The 13,749-nt window shown below is 43.8% G+C and overlaps 1 protein-coding gene across 4 annotated transcripts in view; it reads left to right on the top strand.

The window, feature by feature from the left end:
* The window catches only part of abr (ABR activator of RhoGEF and GTPase), a 102,206-nt gene that overhangs the window by 47,361 nt on the left and 41,096 nt on the right, over window positions 1-13,749 (top strand). For all 4 annotated transcript variants that reach the window (XR_008831242.1, XM_056411416.1, XM_056411417.1 and 1 more), the window contains 7 exons: window positions 2,536-2,588; window positions 4,155-4,295; window positions 6,784-6,905; window positions 8,564-8,732; window positions 11,820-11,939; window positions 12,217-12,292; window positions 12,451-12,555. Coding sequence is in view for 3 of the 4 variants with exons in the window: in XM_056411416.1 (XP_056267391.1) it covers window positions 2,536-2,588; window positions 4,155-4,295; window positions 6,784-6,905; window positions 8,564-8,732; window positions 11,820-11,939; window positions 12,217-12,292; window positions 12,451-12,555 (786 nt within the window). In the remaining variant the exon portion in view is untranslated. The remainder of the gene's footprint in view (window positions 1-2,535; window positions 2,589-4,154; window positions 4,296-6,783; window positions 6,906-8,563; window positions 8,733-11,819; window positions 11,940-12,216; window positions 12,293-12,450; window positions 12,556-13,749) is intronic.

Genomic DNA, 13,749 nt, shown 5'->3' with positions numbered 1-13,749 from the left:
TAGACACGATGAGCAAACCGTGTGGCTTTGTCAGGCTGAGAGACGGTGTGTGTGTGGGTGTGTGTGTGTCCGTGTACTGCCTTGTGTACTGCCTTGTGTACCTGTGAAATGTCTGTATATTTATGTGCCGTAAAGGAGCGACCCAAACATGCTGATTGTTGTCGTCACTTTAGTTTCTCTTTACCGCTTCGTAATAACTAAACTGAAGCGCCTTCCGAGTGTATTCCACGCTCGCCTCATATTCCCTCAACAATCAGCGTGCGTCAGCTCCCAGGGCAGTTGCTTTGATTACTCTTTGTATTGCGGCTGCTTAATTACCTGGCCAAGTGGTCCAGGGATTTCCTCCAGCTCAACTCCGGAACTACCACTCCCTCTTTCATCACGCTTTCCTCCCACCTGCCTGTCCTCGTGCTTCCATCCTTCTCGCCTTCCATGTGATTTAAGTAGACCCCATCCTTCCCCGCAGCTTTTGCATATTGTCTCCGTTGAAATTAATCAATTTGTCAGACTTGTTTACAGAGAGCTCACTGGTTCATCTGCCAGCCTCCTCCTGTTGAATGGATTCAAATAGCAACACAAGTGTTGAGTCAGGCATCCTGTTTTACATGTCAATTGGCTGAACGTCTCACCAAGTAAAGCTGGCAGTCCCCCCCCCCCCGCCTCGTAGTGGAAGAACCGTGCGCTGTGTTGTCGTTCATAGACCACATGGTCCTTCCCCTCCTTGGCAACGCTGAACTTTCTGTCCGCCCACCAAGTCGTCAAGGCGACCTTGAGAACAGGACCAATCAGGTGGCACCTCGCTGCGACGAGTCATCGACTTCCAATAATCCTCCGCCGCTCTGATTCTCTCGGTCTTCTCATCCTCTCTCGTCCTGTCTCTCGACTGGACTTTGAACTTTCGCTGTGGAAGGTGTTATTGATCTTTCTCCAAGCGCAACGGGACCTCGTCCAGACTAGAATATCTCCTCTTCTGTCTGGTGGATTTGATTTGAAGGACATTCGTGGTCCTGAGAGCATGAATCCTACTAACTTTGATGATCCCTTAACTTTCCATCTAGCGCCATCATCGAGTAAAATAAATGTGTCCAGCACTTTGCTTTCTTTGATCAAAACCGACATCCGCATCAGCTGTAATTTTTTATTTGTGTTTAGTGCTAATTAGCAAGCGTTAACACACCGGACCAGTTGAACATGATCACTATTTTCCCCGCCTCAGATCAGCACGTGTTTGCCAACAGAACAGAGGCGCAGTAGAGCTTCACACACGCAGCACAAAGCACATCACAATAATCAATACAGCTGTTGTCCTGACTCAATATACTGAATCAACACCTGAAACTTGAGCTGCACCCACGCTAACCCAAAGTCACCCTGGACATTATAAAAGTTTAAGCACATAATCGAAGGAGTTGGCAGTCCGTGCAGGTCATGGAGCCAATCCTCCGGGAGGTAGCGGTATTGGTTCGGTGAACATTGACGGCGACCGCATTATTAATGACCGGAGGGCAGAGAAACTTCAAAGAGCATCAGCAAGGCCCTCTGGAAGATTATCTTTGGTCTGACGCGGTCGCTCAGTGTACGCGTGTACGATGTGTGAGCATGTAAAAGAGTGTGTGAAGTCTCGTATGACGAGTCCGATCAGGAGATCTAAACATGCTCCCTGGAGGTGCCCTCTTACTTTCTTTTTAGTTGAAGGAGGCGACGAGAAGAAAAAAGGACGAGCGCTTAAAAGTACCGAGGCAGAGAATAAGAGAGTGACGGCGTGCCCCACTGTCGGCTCGATGAGAGCAGTGTTCACTGGGATAAACGGATGAGTGGAGCACTGTCTCTGCCTCGGTCTTGGACAACCCACCCTAATAATCAGTTTCTTTAAGTCTGCGCTTTAATAAATGAAGATTAGCTTGATCAGCGAGTGGAACGTTTCTTTGCCCTTGTGGATCTGGGTTGTTTCTATTGGATGCTCCACCCATGCGTCCTTTTTTCCCTCCCTGGGAACAACTGCAGAGCAACATTATTATGTTCTTTTTCGCTTTGTGACACCATGGCACCAGTGGCATTATTATTTTGAGACCGTGAGACATTTCTTGAGCATTTCATTATGTCTGCCTGAATTCAGGTGTGACGGAGGGAGGAATGAAAGGGTTTTTCCTTCAACCTCCCTCCCTCTCCTCTTTTCTATTCATCTCGAGGGGGTTCTCACATCCGTCACCTTGCCTGTCGCCTCTCTCGTGTCATTTTTTTTTTTCTCTCCTTAATTTCCCCTCCGTCCTGTCTGTGGGAGTTTCTCATCTCGAGCTGTCATGAGTGTCAGACACACCACCTCAGATCAGCAGCAAGGCCGTCCACGGGGGCAGCCAGCCACGTGTGGCGCTGCAGGCTTGAAGTGTGATATGAAGACAGGCGCCGGGTCCCGTGTCTGTTGCTCTACTCTAGATGTATACATGCTTCCATTTGTGGCGTTTATGTTTGCGTCCGTATGTTCCAGAGAGAACCTCTTGTGTGTGACGCTGACTCCTCTCCCTCCTCTCCCCACAGCTCTCCTTTACAAGCCCATCGACCGTGTGACCAGAAGCACCCTGGTTCTCCATGTGAGTACACGGCTTACACCCCCACAACTTTAGAGGGTCATTTCTCCCGGATTAAAAAAAACAAAAAGCAACACACTTACTCAGGAGATGTAGCTGCTGGATTTGATGTTTTTTTTTTTTTAAACATGAACTTCCATTGAACCAGTGTGGAGACGGATATCTTAAGACATGTGCAAAATAAACCAGTGGTGGAAGTAACGAAGCACAGTTACTCAGGTACTATATTAAAGTTCAATTTAGAAGTGCTTGTACTTAACTTTAATATTAGATTTTCATGCTACATTATACTCGTACTATCTAAATATAATACTCTTTACTCCTCTACATTTATTTGACAGTATTGGTTCCTTTTCACATTAATAGTTTGCATTAAAAAAACACTGACTAAACCAGTAACTATAACTCTCAAAACTGATCCAGCTGTTATCATAGGCTCCACTGCCTGGGAGTAACAGTCAAACTATAATACCTTAGTTTTGGTTAAACAAGGGTTCGGGGCAGCAGCCCAAGAGCGGACCAATCAGAGCCTGCTTTGTGTCGTTGATCCCGGTGCCTCGGCCTAAGCTGGCCAACCTCTTTGGATGAGTAATAATAGAGCAGTAGCTGCCAAGCGAGCAGCGAGATGCCTGGATGTGCCTCGTTCAGTTCGCCTAAAAAGCTGTCGGAGCAACAGCGTGACCAGTTCACCAGGACGAGGACGTGTTCCTACCAAAAGCCTTGTTCCTGCCAGTCATCAAAACAAGAGGTGTTTGTTATGGGAGGAAGAGGAGTCCTCTGTCCTCCGCCGTGCTGCTCGTCACCCTGCTCTGCTGACGAGAGCAGCTTCAAGAACTAAAACGAGATTACGTCAAGATTCAATCGGAAATCTGTGCATTCGCAGCAAAATTCTGGTTTAATTAAGAAGGCAACATCCAATCAGGACTCCTGCTAATGCTCAGATGGATTTTTGTGAACAGCGTAGATTTCTAACGATATACACTACCGTTCAAAAGTTTGGGATCACCCAGACAATTTTGTGTCTTCCATGAAAAATCACACTTTTATTTATCAAATGAATATAAAATATAGTCAAGACATTGACAAGGTTAGAAATAATGATTAATATTTGAAGTATTAATTTTGTTCCTCAAGCTCAAAGGAAGGCCAGTTGTATAGCTTATATCACCATCATAACTGTTTTCAGCTGTGCTAACATAATTGCACAAGGGTTTTCTCATCAGATATTAGTCTTCTAAGGCGATTAGCAAACACAATGTACCATTAGAACACTGGAGTGATAGTTGATGGAAATGGGCCTCTATACACCTATGGAGATATTTCATTAGAAACCAGACGTTTCCACCTAGAATAGTCATTTACCACATTAACAATGTATAGTGTGTATTTCTGATTAATTTAATGTTATCTTTATTGAAAAAAAGTGCTTTTCTTTGAAAAATAAAGTCATTTCTAAGTGATCCCAAACTTTTGAACGGTAGTGTACATCATTGCACTAATAATGATTAGCTATTAGTTGTGTGCAGCATCTGGTCTGTGTAACCATGCTTGTTTGTGCACGTGTTGCAGGACTTGCTGAAACATACTCCCAAGGACCACCCGGACTTCCCGCTCCTGCAGGACGCTCTGCGGATATCTCAGAACTTCCTCTCGTCCATCAACGAAGAGATCGACCCTCGCAGAACTCCCGTCACCACGCCTAAAGGAGAGGTGTGTGTGTGTGTGTGTGTGTGTGTGTGTGTGTGTGTGTGTGTGCTTATTTATTTGTAGAGGAGTACTATTTATTTTATGAATGAGCTTGTATGGAGAATCAACTTTGGAGTTGGATGCTTTGCAATGTGGTGACAGGAGAGAAGAGGGATCCTGGATGGAGAAAACATTTCTGTAGAAAGCCAGTCAGTGATAATACTCTATACGCCGCCTCTGACTGAGATTATTGCATTTTGTGTTGGCATCTTATAAAACACATACAAAATTAATTTCATAAAACATATTTCATACAAGAATTAGAAGAACTTTACGAAATAAACTAAATATAACTTCGAGGGGCAAAAACAGCAAATACAATTGTGACCGAGTTTATAAAAAAAGTTGTAATATTAGTAGTGCTGTGAAAAATAAAGCGTTAACTCAGTTAATTAAATTACAGGTTTAACTTCGTTGTTTTTTTTAACGCATTTAACGCATGCGCAGAATGAGCTTCCAATCCGTGTGTTGTTGGTCGTCTCTCCAGCAGCATGTCATTCTGTCTCTAGTGTCGCGTTAACACAACTCCGATCTCCGTCTCGCGCGCCGCAGAGCTCGGATGCCGGCGTGTGCGCGCACATTGGGATGAAAAAAAGTAACTTGCACCCCCCCCCCCCTGCAAAACACCCTGACAATCGGAAATCTGTGCATTCGCAGCAAAATTCTGGTTTAATTAAGAAGGCAACATCCAATCAGGACTCCTGCTAATGCTCAGATGGATTTTTGTGAACAGCGTAGATTTCTAACGATATACACTACCGTTCAAAAGTTTGGGATCACCCAGACAATTTTGTGTCTTCCATGAAAAATCACACTTTTATTTATCAAATGAATATAAAATATAGTCAAGACATTGACAAGGTTAGAAATAATGATTAATATTTGAAGTATTAATTTTGTTCCTCAAGCTCAAAGGAAGGCCAGTTGTATAGCTTATATCACCATCATAACTGTTTTCAGCTGTGCTAACATAATTGCACAAGGGTTTTCTAATCAGATATTAGTCTTCTAAGGCGATTAGCAAACACAATGTACCATTAGAACACTGGAGTGATAGTTGATGGAAATGGGCCTCTATACACCTATGGAGATATTTCATTAGAAACCAGACGTTTCCACCTAGAATAGTCATTTACCACATTAACGATGTATAGAGGGTATTTCTGATTAATTTAATGTTATCTTTATTGAAAAAAAGTGCTTTTCTTTGAAAAATAAAGTCATTTCTAAGACTGAAAAATGTTCTGTTTAACCTCCTGTTACCTTTACATTTACTAACATATTTTACCCTCTGGGTCAATTTGACCCCAGCAATTAAAACCTCCAGAAAATTATTAGAATTAATATTGCTTCCCAAGTTTAAGTGTGAGGTACTTTATGTTTGTTTGTTGACTACCTAAATAGCCCTTTAAATAAATAAAAAAGTTGATATTTCTTATATGTTTGACACAGTGAAAAACAGCCTGGGGTCAAATTGACCCCAAAGAACACCAAAATTAAACATTGAATGGGGTCAAATTGACCCGAAAGGTAACAGGAGGGTTAAACATTCTGTTTAGGATGAAGATGTATTAATGTTCCATATGGAAGAAAACTGCTAAATAACTGCTGAGTTGCAGCACCATTGTATAGAATAATGTATAAATGTATATATCCGTCTTTTGTCATAAATCTCTGTTCTCACAAAATATACCGAGAATATCGGTAATATGTGATTAATCATGATTAATCCACAGAAACCTGTGATTAACCCGATTAAAATTTTTAATCGTTTCACAGCCCTAAATATTAGGTGAGCCGGGGAGCCGGGGAGATTTCTTGAAAACAAACACCAAAATTCACATTGTGTGTGTGTGATTTACCGATGAGCCGATTTAGCGTTAGACTCACTGTAACACTGTTGGACTCACAATGGCCAAGATAAACCAAACTTAATCACGGGCTGCGGAGTTTTCCTCCCTTTTTAAACCCGACTTCACTTGACAAACTGTTGGCAGTTGCATTGCGGCCAGAGTTTTGGATATTAGAACGGGCGACAGATTCTGGGAAACTCACTTCATCCTGACCCCACACAACCAGATCATTGTGTTCATTCTAACCTTGGAGGTGGTTCATCAGACTTCACACAGCGCACAGATGTTGTAGTAATCTTTACTGATGGTCTAACAAACAACCAACAAGTGAGAGCAATATGCAACTGCCTTAAATAAACACTTGCATACATTTGCAAAGTGTCCGTGGAGCTGATTGGGAGTCAGTGTAGTCGCTGTGCAATACACCTGGTGGCAACAGGGGGGTCCCGTCTATCCGTCCCACACGGCAGCAGTTAAAATCAGTTACAATCTCAAAATGTGTTGATCTCAACGTTGTTTGACCGGCGCCGCGTTGAAGTTCATCAGCTTTGTGTACGCGTCGGCTGGACAACGAGAAGTGACATGCGCTGTTCTTCTAGGCCCGTCAGCTGGTGAAGGATGGCTTCCTGGTGGAGGTGTCTGAAAACTCCAGGAAGCTTCGGCACGTCTTCCTCTTCACCGACCTGCTGCTCTGTGCCAAGATGAAGAAGACGGCTGTGGGGTGAGTCCACTTTACCTTTTCCTCTCCGATGCAGAGGATCATAGCATATCATGTTTTCACTTAGCTCAGAGCCATTTGAATACCCCCCACACCCTCTGAGGAATACCCTCTCTGTGCCGTTCATTCTGCCTTCCACACCAGGATCAAGTCCCCCCTCCCCCGACCCCCAACAGTAAAAGCGAAAGGATGACACCGGCACTTTACAGAAGATCCCGTCTCTTCCTGTTCCTGGAGGAAGAGGCGGGCCTTTCGAGGCCACGCTAACAAAGAGAGAGGCGAGCAGGGATTGTGCCTCAGGCATTTGTTGGAGAGCGGAGGAGACGAAGGCGAAGTCAAGAGAGGGGACGGCTTGACACATTTACACGTATTAAGCGCCCACATTTACGGGGATTGCTCGACATCTGACCCGTCACCGTGGCGGCAGCAGCTTTCAGCCTGATTGGATCTTATTTTGGTTGACATTCACCGATTGGCCGCCCGCGTCATCCACAGCCGCCCCTCACTTGGTGGAAACACATAGTGTTAGCCACGACTTCCAGACTTGTGAATTGTTATGGTCTGGAGCATCTCTGTGTGCCGGTTATAGATACATACACACACACACACACACACACACACATACACACACAGTTATAGCAGCAGATTGATCCAGAAACTCTGTCACCTTGGGTGAAGACCCTGAGGATCCTTAAATATTTCCATTGATTCTGTTCCAGAATACACATTTAATCATTTTCTTCATCTATAAATAGCAACTTGCTGTTGTTATTTAAGGGCTCGTAGATTGGATTATATGGATGTCTTTATACTCTATTTAGTTATGCATTGAACTGAGCGCCACCCTTTTGTTTATGTATCTGTGTGCAGTATCTTCAAGGCTCTGTTTAAGTGCGCGAGGATAGAACATGCATGGACAGTTTGTAAAAGGAAGAGATTTCAAAGACGAGATACACACACACACACACACACGGGTCTTTTGAAAGGTGTAATATGATAGAAAGAAAATCACCTGCGTTCGTGTTCACATGTCCATCGGAAATTTAAGATAATCGATTATAGATAAACGTTTTTAAAAGATTTTATTCGTTGCATATGAGATTTCTCTTGCCTTCCGATGGAGGCGTCGCCGCGGTAATGAGTCTGCTGTGCAGCACCGAGGAATGAGACTGGCGGTCTCATTAGAGACGATGCAGATTGATCTCTCCTCTCTGGTGGAAGTGGAAGCTCCACCCACAGGATGTACATCATTTTTTTAAATTATTTTGATGTTTTTTTACTATCGGATGTTTTTCTCTTCTATCTATCTTCAGCGTTTCCTCTTGGAAACCTGTATCGTCATGATGATGATTGTGTGTACTCCTCACAGTAATGGCTTGACACCACAGCACAGTGCCAAATTAAATCATCTCGACTCTGACTCGTAATGCTTTGTCACAATTAGCCAGAGCTTGTGATGTCTGGTTAGCGGCCATCTGGACGGACTTGGAGAATGTTCTATTAATTTGCAGATGTTGTTGTTTTGTCTCTCCCTTTTTGCTCTGTAAAGCTCTACAGTTTTTTTCCACTGATTTGTTGCATGATTCTTTGACTTATTGCCTTTCGTACTTCCCATATTCCCCCAACCCCCCGTCCATCTTGCCCTCCCTGTCCATCTGCAGTCGCCATCAGCAGTATGAGTGCAAGTGGTACCTCCCTCTGGCGGACTTGACTTTCCAGACCCTGGACGACTCCGAGCCTTGCCCCAGTATCCAGGTCCTCCCCGAGCACGAGATCGAGGAGATGAAGATCAAGATCTCAGTCTTAAAGAGTGAGATACAGAAAGAGAAGGTAATCCCGTTGGGTTTTTACCGCCATCTCAATTATAATTATTTCTTTCCATCATCTCTTGACAGGAATTTCCAGAATACCTTTAAATGAGTTATTATCTGGGTTCCTATTGTTCTAAGAAACACACAAACATACACGTGACTCAAGAGGGAAGTTTCGTTTTATGAGTTCTATGAAACTTTGATAGCCATCTATTTATTTATCCTTGCTTACGCAGGCTCTCATGGAAGACTCAGTGATTCCTGACTGGAAACGCTGTGCCTTCCTTTTAACTCCGTGGCTGTTTGTCTTTGAGGTCACGTGAGGCCCACGGTGCCGAGTGGCAGGCACGTGCACAGACATTTTGGGGGGCAGGTGCTCAAACCAAAAAAAAGGGCACCCAATGCCACAAAAAGTATTCTGACAGAGTTGAAGCATTAGCAGCAATACACTGATGAAGCAATACATCCTCGACCTGCGTCTCCTCTGGCAGCATCAGACCGCTAGCTTACATTTTCTTTATGAATAAAGATGAATTATTATATAGAAAAAACAGTACAAGCGTTCTGATTGGCTAATGGGTCGTCATGCCAGCCACGTATTGCCCTCCTGGTCTGATACGGATCAGTATTGCCCTCTGACGTTATTTTCAAAATGAGCGATATTGATAGACATCAACAGACATCCCTCTGAACAATAGCCTACCAGAGGCATTATGATTTTTTTTTTCAGTCTGACCACGCAAATACTAGACTAGCCCCTGTTAAATAGAACAGAATAAGAATGCACTCTCTCTCTCTCCTCTCTCTCTCTCTCTCTCTTTCTTCTCTCTTCTCTCTCTCTCCTTCTCTCTATTCTCTAAACATAACTAACGTCAGTAAACAGCTGGACGAGGCTTTGAAATCAGGATTTCGTGAGTTTTTGTTTGTTTATTTGTTTAGGAACCGTCGGACCAGTTGTGACGTCATGTTTTCAGCAGCGCTAATGTTGTGGTTGATTTATCACAAAACAACGTCAGGGGACAAACACGTCATGACCTGTTGGTCTGGTGCTGCGGGTCAGAGGAGAAGGAGGTGCAGCCGTTTGGTGGCGCGAGGAGCACTGCGCGGAGGAGGAAGTGGAGGAGGAGGAGGGGGGGGGGGCACGTGAGCGGGGAGCAGGTCGGGGCGAAATTCTCAGATAAATGCCCCGTCGGATATTAAAACACATTTGGGGGGACTTGATGACAGAAAGAGTAACTTTTATTCTTAAATACTGATGAATAAAAAAAGTGGGCTCCAGCAAAAAGGGCACTTTACTCATCCAGGGCAAAAGGGCTGGTGCTTGAGCACCACTAGGGCTCTACCTGTGCACGTGCCTGCCGAGTTGGGAAACTCTTTTGAGTGCATGCAAAAAAAGAAGTGACGTCCAGAAACCATGTATTAAATAGATCTTAGCATTGGGGGAAGTAGAATGAGACTAGAACGGACCTGGACCTGTTTGCCCACCTCAACGGGTCCCTTTGCAAAGGTAACAGCACATATATAAATGGCCACCTCTCAGAGCATCCTGCTATGTTGATTTGAAAGTGTGTCAGTTCTATTTCTATGGCTGAAACCTTCAGTCAGTGGCAGAGGTTTGAACAAATAAATACAAATAAAATGCAAGAGTTCCAAGTCCCACCGAAGGCTTCAGGAGCAGAGTTCCTGTTATTAGGTCCAGCTGATTGTATCCAGGCTCTGACTCACAGCTTCCTGGAGCATGTGGGTATTTGTTTTCCTTCGATACTGACTCGAAGCCGAGATCCTTATTAATTATACAAAAGGACTCTCGCAGCACGGCGTTCATTTTCAGCGGCGGCGTTTTTCTCGGAAAAATAGAAAGTATGTCGTTAAACCGATACCACGCTGATAAGAGCGATGACACATGAGTCATAAGTCGTTTGGTTCTAAATTGAATAGGTTATCATCATTATCATCATCCAACGATCCACTGTCGTGGATGCAACAATATTCAATTCACATTTCAGTCTCCTATTATGATTTAAGATCAGGGAGAAACATTTATACCGATGTTGTTGAACATTTTGGAGATGATGTCAAAGTGATACTATCTCGTAAAGTCAAATATCAACTTAATATGAAAATTACCTCTTCTTTTTTCCCAGAAATTTTAACTACTGTTTAGTTCTGTATATTTATGGCGAAATTAAAACCAATTATTCTCAATCTACAGATTGTCTTTTCAATTTTATTTTTTACCGACAGTCAAAAAAAACATAATTTGGGGGTAAGTATATTGTTGCCATCAGTTAGATAGCCGTGGTGCTACAACCTAAGCCCGTTTTTTAAGCCCATGTTTGTTAGAATTTTGGCCAATTGACTATTAAAATGTTGCCAAATTATCAAATAGCACTTCCTGTTTGCCGTGTGCTCCTGAATGTCAAGACAGATATCACAGAGTGAGCGAAACATAAGATGTAAAGTCTCAGAGTTTATTTGTGACAGACATTGGGAGATAGTGGTATTTACGGAAAGTGTAAGTTACACTGAATCTACAAATATGTGTATGTTTGGTGTTAAGATTTGAGTTATGACAGAGTTGGACTCATTCACTGATCATAACTTTGCCTCACGACTCTAAAACTCTCTCTCTCTGTTTTAGAGGCTGCATAGCAACTGATGAGTAGTTGACGTGACACGACTGTTTCTCCCTCTTAACCCTTGTGTTGCCTTAGGGTCATTTTGACCCGAATCAATATTACACCCTCCCCCCGCTTTAGGATTAATTTGACCCCATTCAATGTTTAATGTCGGTGTTCTTTCGGTAGTCAACAAACAAACATAAAGTGCCTCACACTTAAACTTGGAAAACAATATTAATTCTAATAATTTTCTGGAGGTTTTAATTGCTGTCGTCAAATTGAACCCAAAAGGTAAAATATGTTAGTAAATATAAAGGTAACAGGAGGGTGAAACATTGAATCGGGTCAAAATGACCCAAAGGCGGGGGGAGGGTGTAATATTGATTCGGGTCAAAATGACCCTAAGGCAACACAAGGGTTAAGCCTCAGTTTCAGAACTAAAAGAGATTCTCTGTGTCTGCTTGTTTGTGTGTGTGTGTTTTTAGAAAGCACAGAAGGGTCAGAGTCGTGTGGAGCGTCTGAGAAAGAAGATGAACGAACAGGAGTCGTGGCTGCTGCTTCACTCTCCCACCATCCCCTTCCGCATCCACAACAAACATGGAAAGGTAGGCGTTCATCCAAGCCTGTCGCTCCCTGCAGCCACGTAGCTGCAACACTCCAGTCCCACCGCTAGAGGGAGACACGTCCCATGCAAAACAGCACTTTGTTGGATTGGAGGTTCCCAAAATAAAACAAATCTTGTGACAGTGTGAAATAATGTCACATTGTGGCTTTTAGTGATTTTGAAATGTGAATTAAAAACCTGCAACAGTTTCTCTCGAGAATGATTTCAGTGCAGGTTCTTGATGTGCTTCACATGGATTTCTTTCTGTCTGTATCCAGAGCTACCACTTCCTCATCTCCTCCGATTACGAGAGGTCAGAGTGGAGAGAAAGCATCCAGAAACTCCAGAAGAAAGGTAACGCTGGCCTTGAATTGTCCTGAAGGCCATTTATGTCGTGAGAAAACACGGTGTGCTTCACCTCGAAGCGGTTTTAAAACCCCTTCTTTAACTCACTGGCCCTCCAGACAATGTAAAGTGTGACCGTCGCGGTGTGTTCGCTGTGTGTTTGTCAGATCTGCAGGCGTGCGTGTTAAGTTCTGTGGAGCTCCAGGTCCTGACCAGTTCCTGTTTCAAACTCCGAACTGTCCACAACATTCCAGTCACAAGTAACAAAGACGGTAAGAACCACTCTCCACGACAATATCCTCTGTATCCTTGTCCTCTTACGCTTGGATGCTCTGCATGTCTCGGTTGCTGTCTTCTTTTTAGCCGCAATAGCAAACACGCACACACAGTCACCTATCGCTCTGACTTTGAGTTTAAACTCACACAAAAGAGCCTATTACACTCTCAGCACAACACGCAGCCACATAATCAGAGGGGGGGGGGCTTGCAGGAGAGAATCTAGGTTACAATATGTTTCTCATCTAGCTCTCAGCAGTCAATGCCACGCAGTGTGCCGGTGGTGGCCTGCGCCCTCAGCTCCTATGTGTTTGTTTTTGCTCCAGATCTCCACATTGCACCACTTTCAGAGGCTGGTGGTGACATTAAAGCCATCTGGCCGCCCGACTCTGATCTCCCAAAATGGCACGAGGGTCTCTGCTTCCACGTGCACGCACAATACACACGTCCAGCCACAGAGCTCACAGAGGGGCTTCAATGCGCTGAAGGGCACACTGTCTAAATCTTTCTGGCTTCGGACAGAAAAAGAAACCCGTGTTTGCTTCTTGTACAATGGTGTCTCTGTGCGAGGAGGTCTGGCTTTTCATTTTTCATTCTGGAGACATTTTGATGGAAACTAGTCATTTGCCAGCATAGTACTATCACTTCATGCTCATGTTAATAACCTGCTTCCTTCTTTTATTATTCAAAATAAACTGCAAATGTAAAAGATATACATTCATGGTAATGACATAAACTGAAAACGGGTCAGATATGACGTGTCAGCATGCTGTAAAATCAGCTGTTCTCGGGACTGCAAAGGTTTCGGTTCAGAATAATGCTTTAAAGTTTTTTTTTTAAGGGAACACAGTGGGAGTTAAATAGAGGAATGTATGACGATGGATGATGTTGCAGAGACCATTAAACGCTCTTTTATTTGACTCTTTTACACATATTGTGAACCATTATCACACATTACTTCAGTCTGTTGCTCAAGTTTGATTCTATTTGAGAGAAATGGATCTGAGTTTGTCTCCAAGAGCAGCACAGAGGCCACTTCCAAGCTGAACCTTTGAACCTTCTCCCCACGAAACTCCCCTGTTGTATACAACACACACACACACACACACACACACACACACACACAGTTTGACTGCCGTCCTCTCAGCCGCCTACAGTGTAGCTCCAAACAGTCCTGCCGCCCCTCTGTC

Source organism: Pseudoliparis swirei, chromosome 3 (genome assembly GCF_029220125.1).
Source record: "Pseudoliparis swirei isolate HS2019 ecotype Mariana Trench chromosome 3, NWPU_hadal_v1, whole genome shotgun sequence".
Classification (NCBI taxonomy): Eukaryota; Metazoa; Chordata; class Actinopteri; order Perciformes; family Liparidae; genus Pseudoliparis; species Pseudoliparis swirei.
Note: the sequence above shows the minus strand (reverse complement) of the source record. Positions and strands in the feature narration are given on the sequence as shown.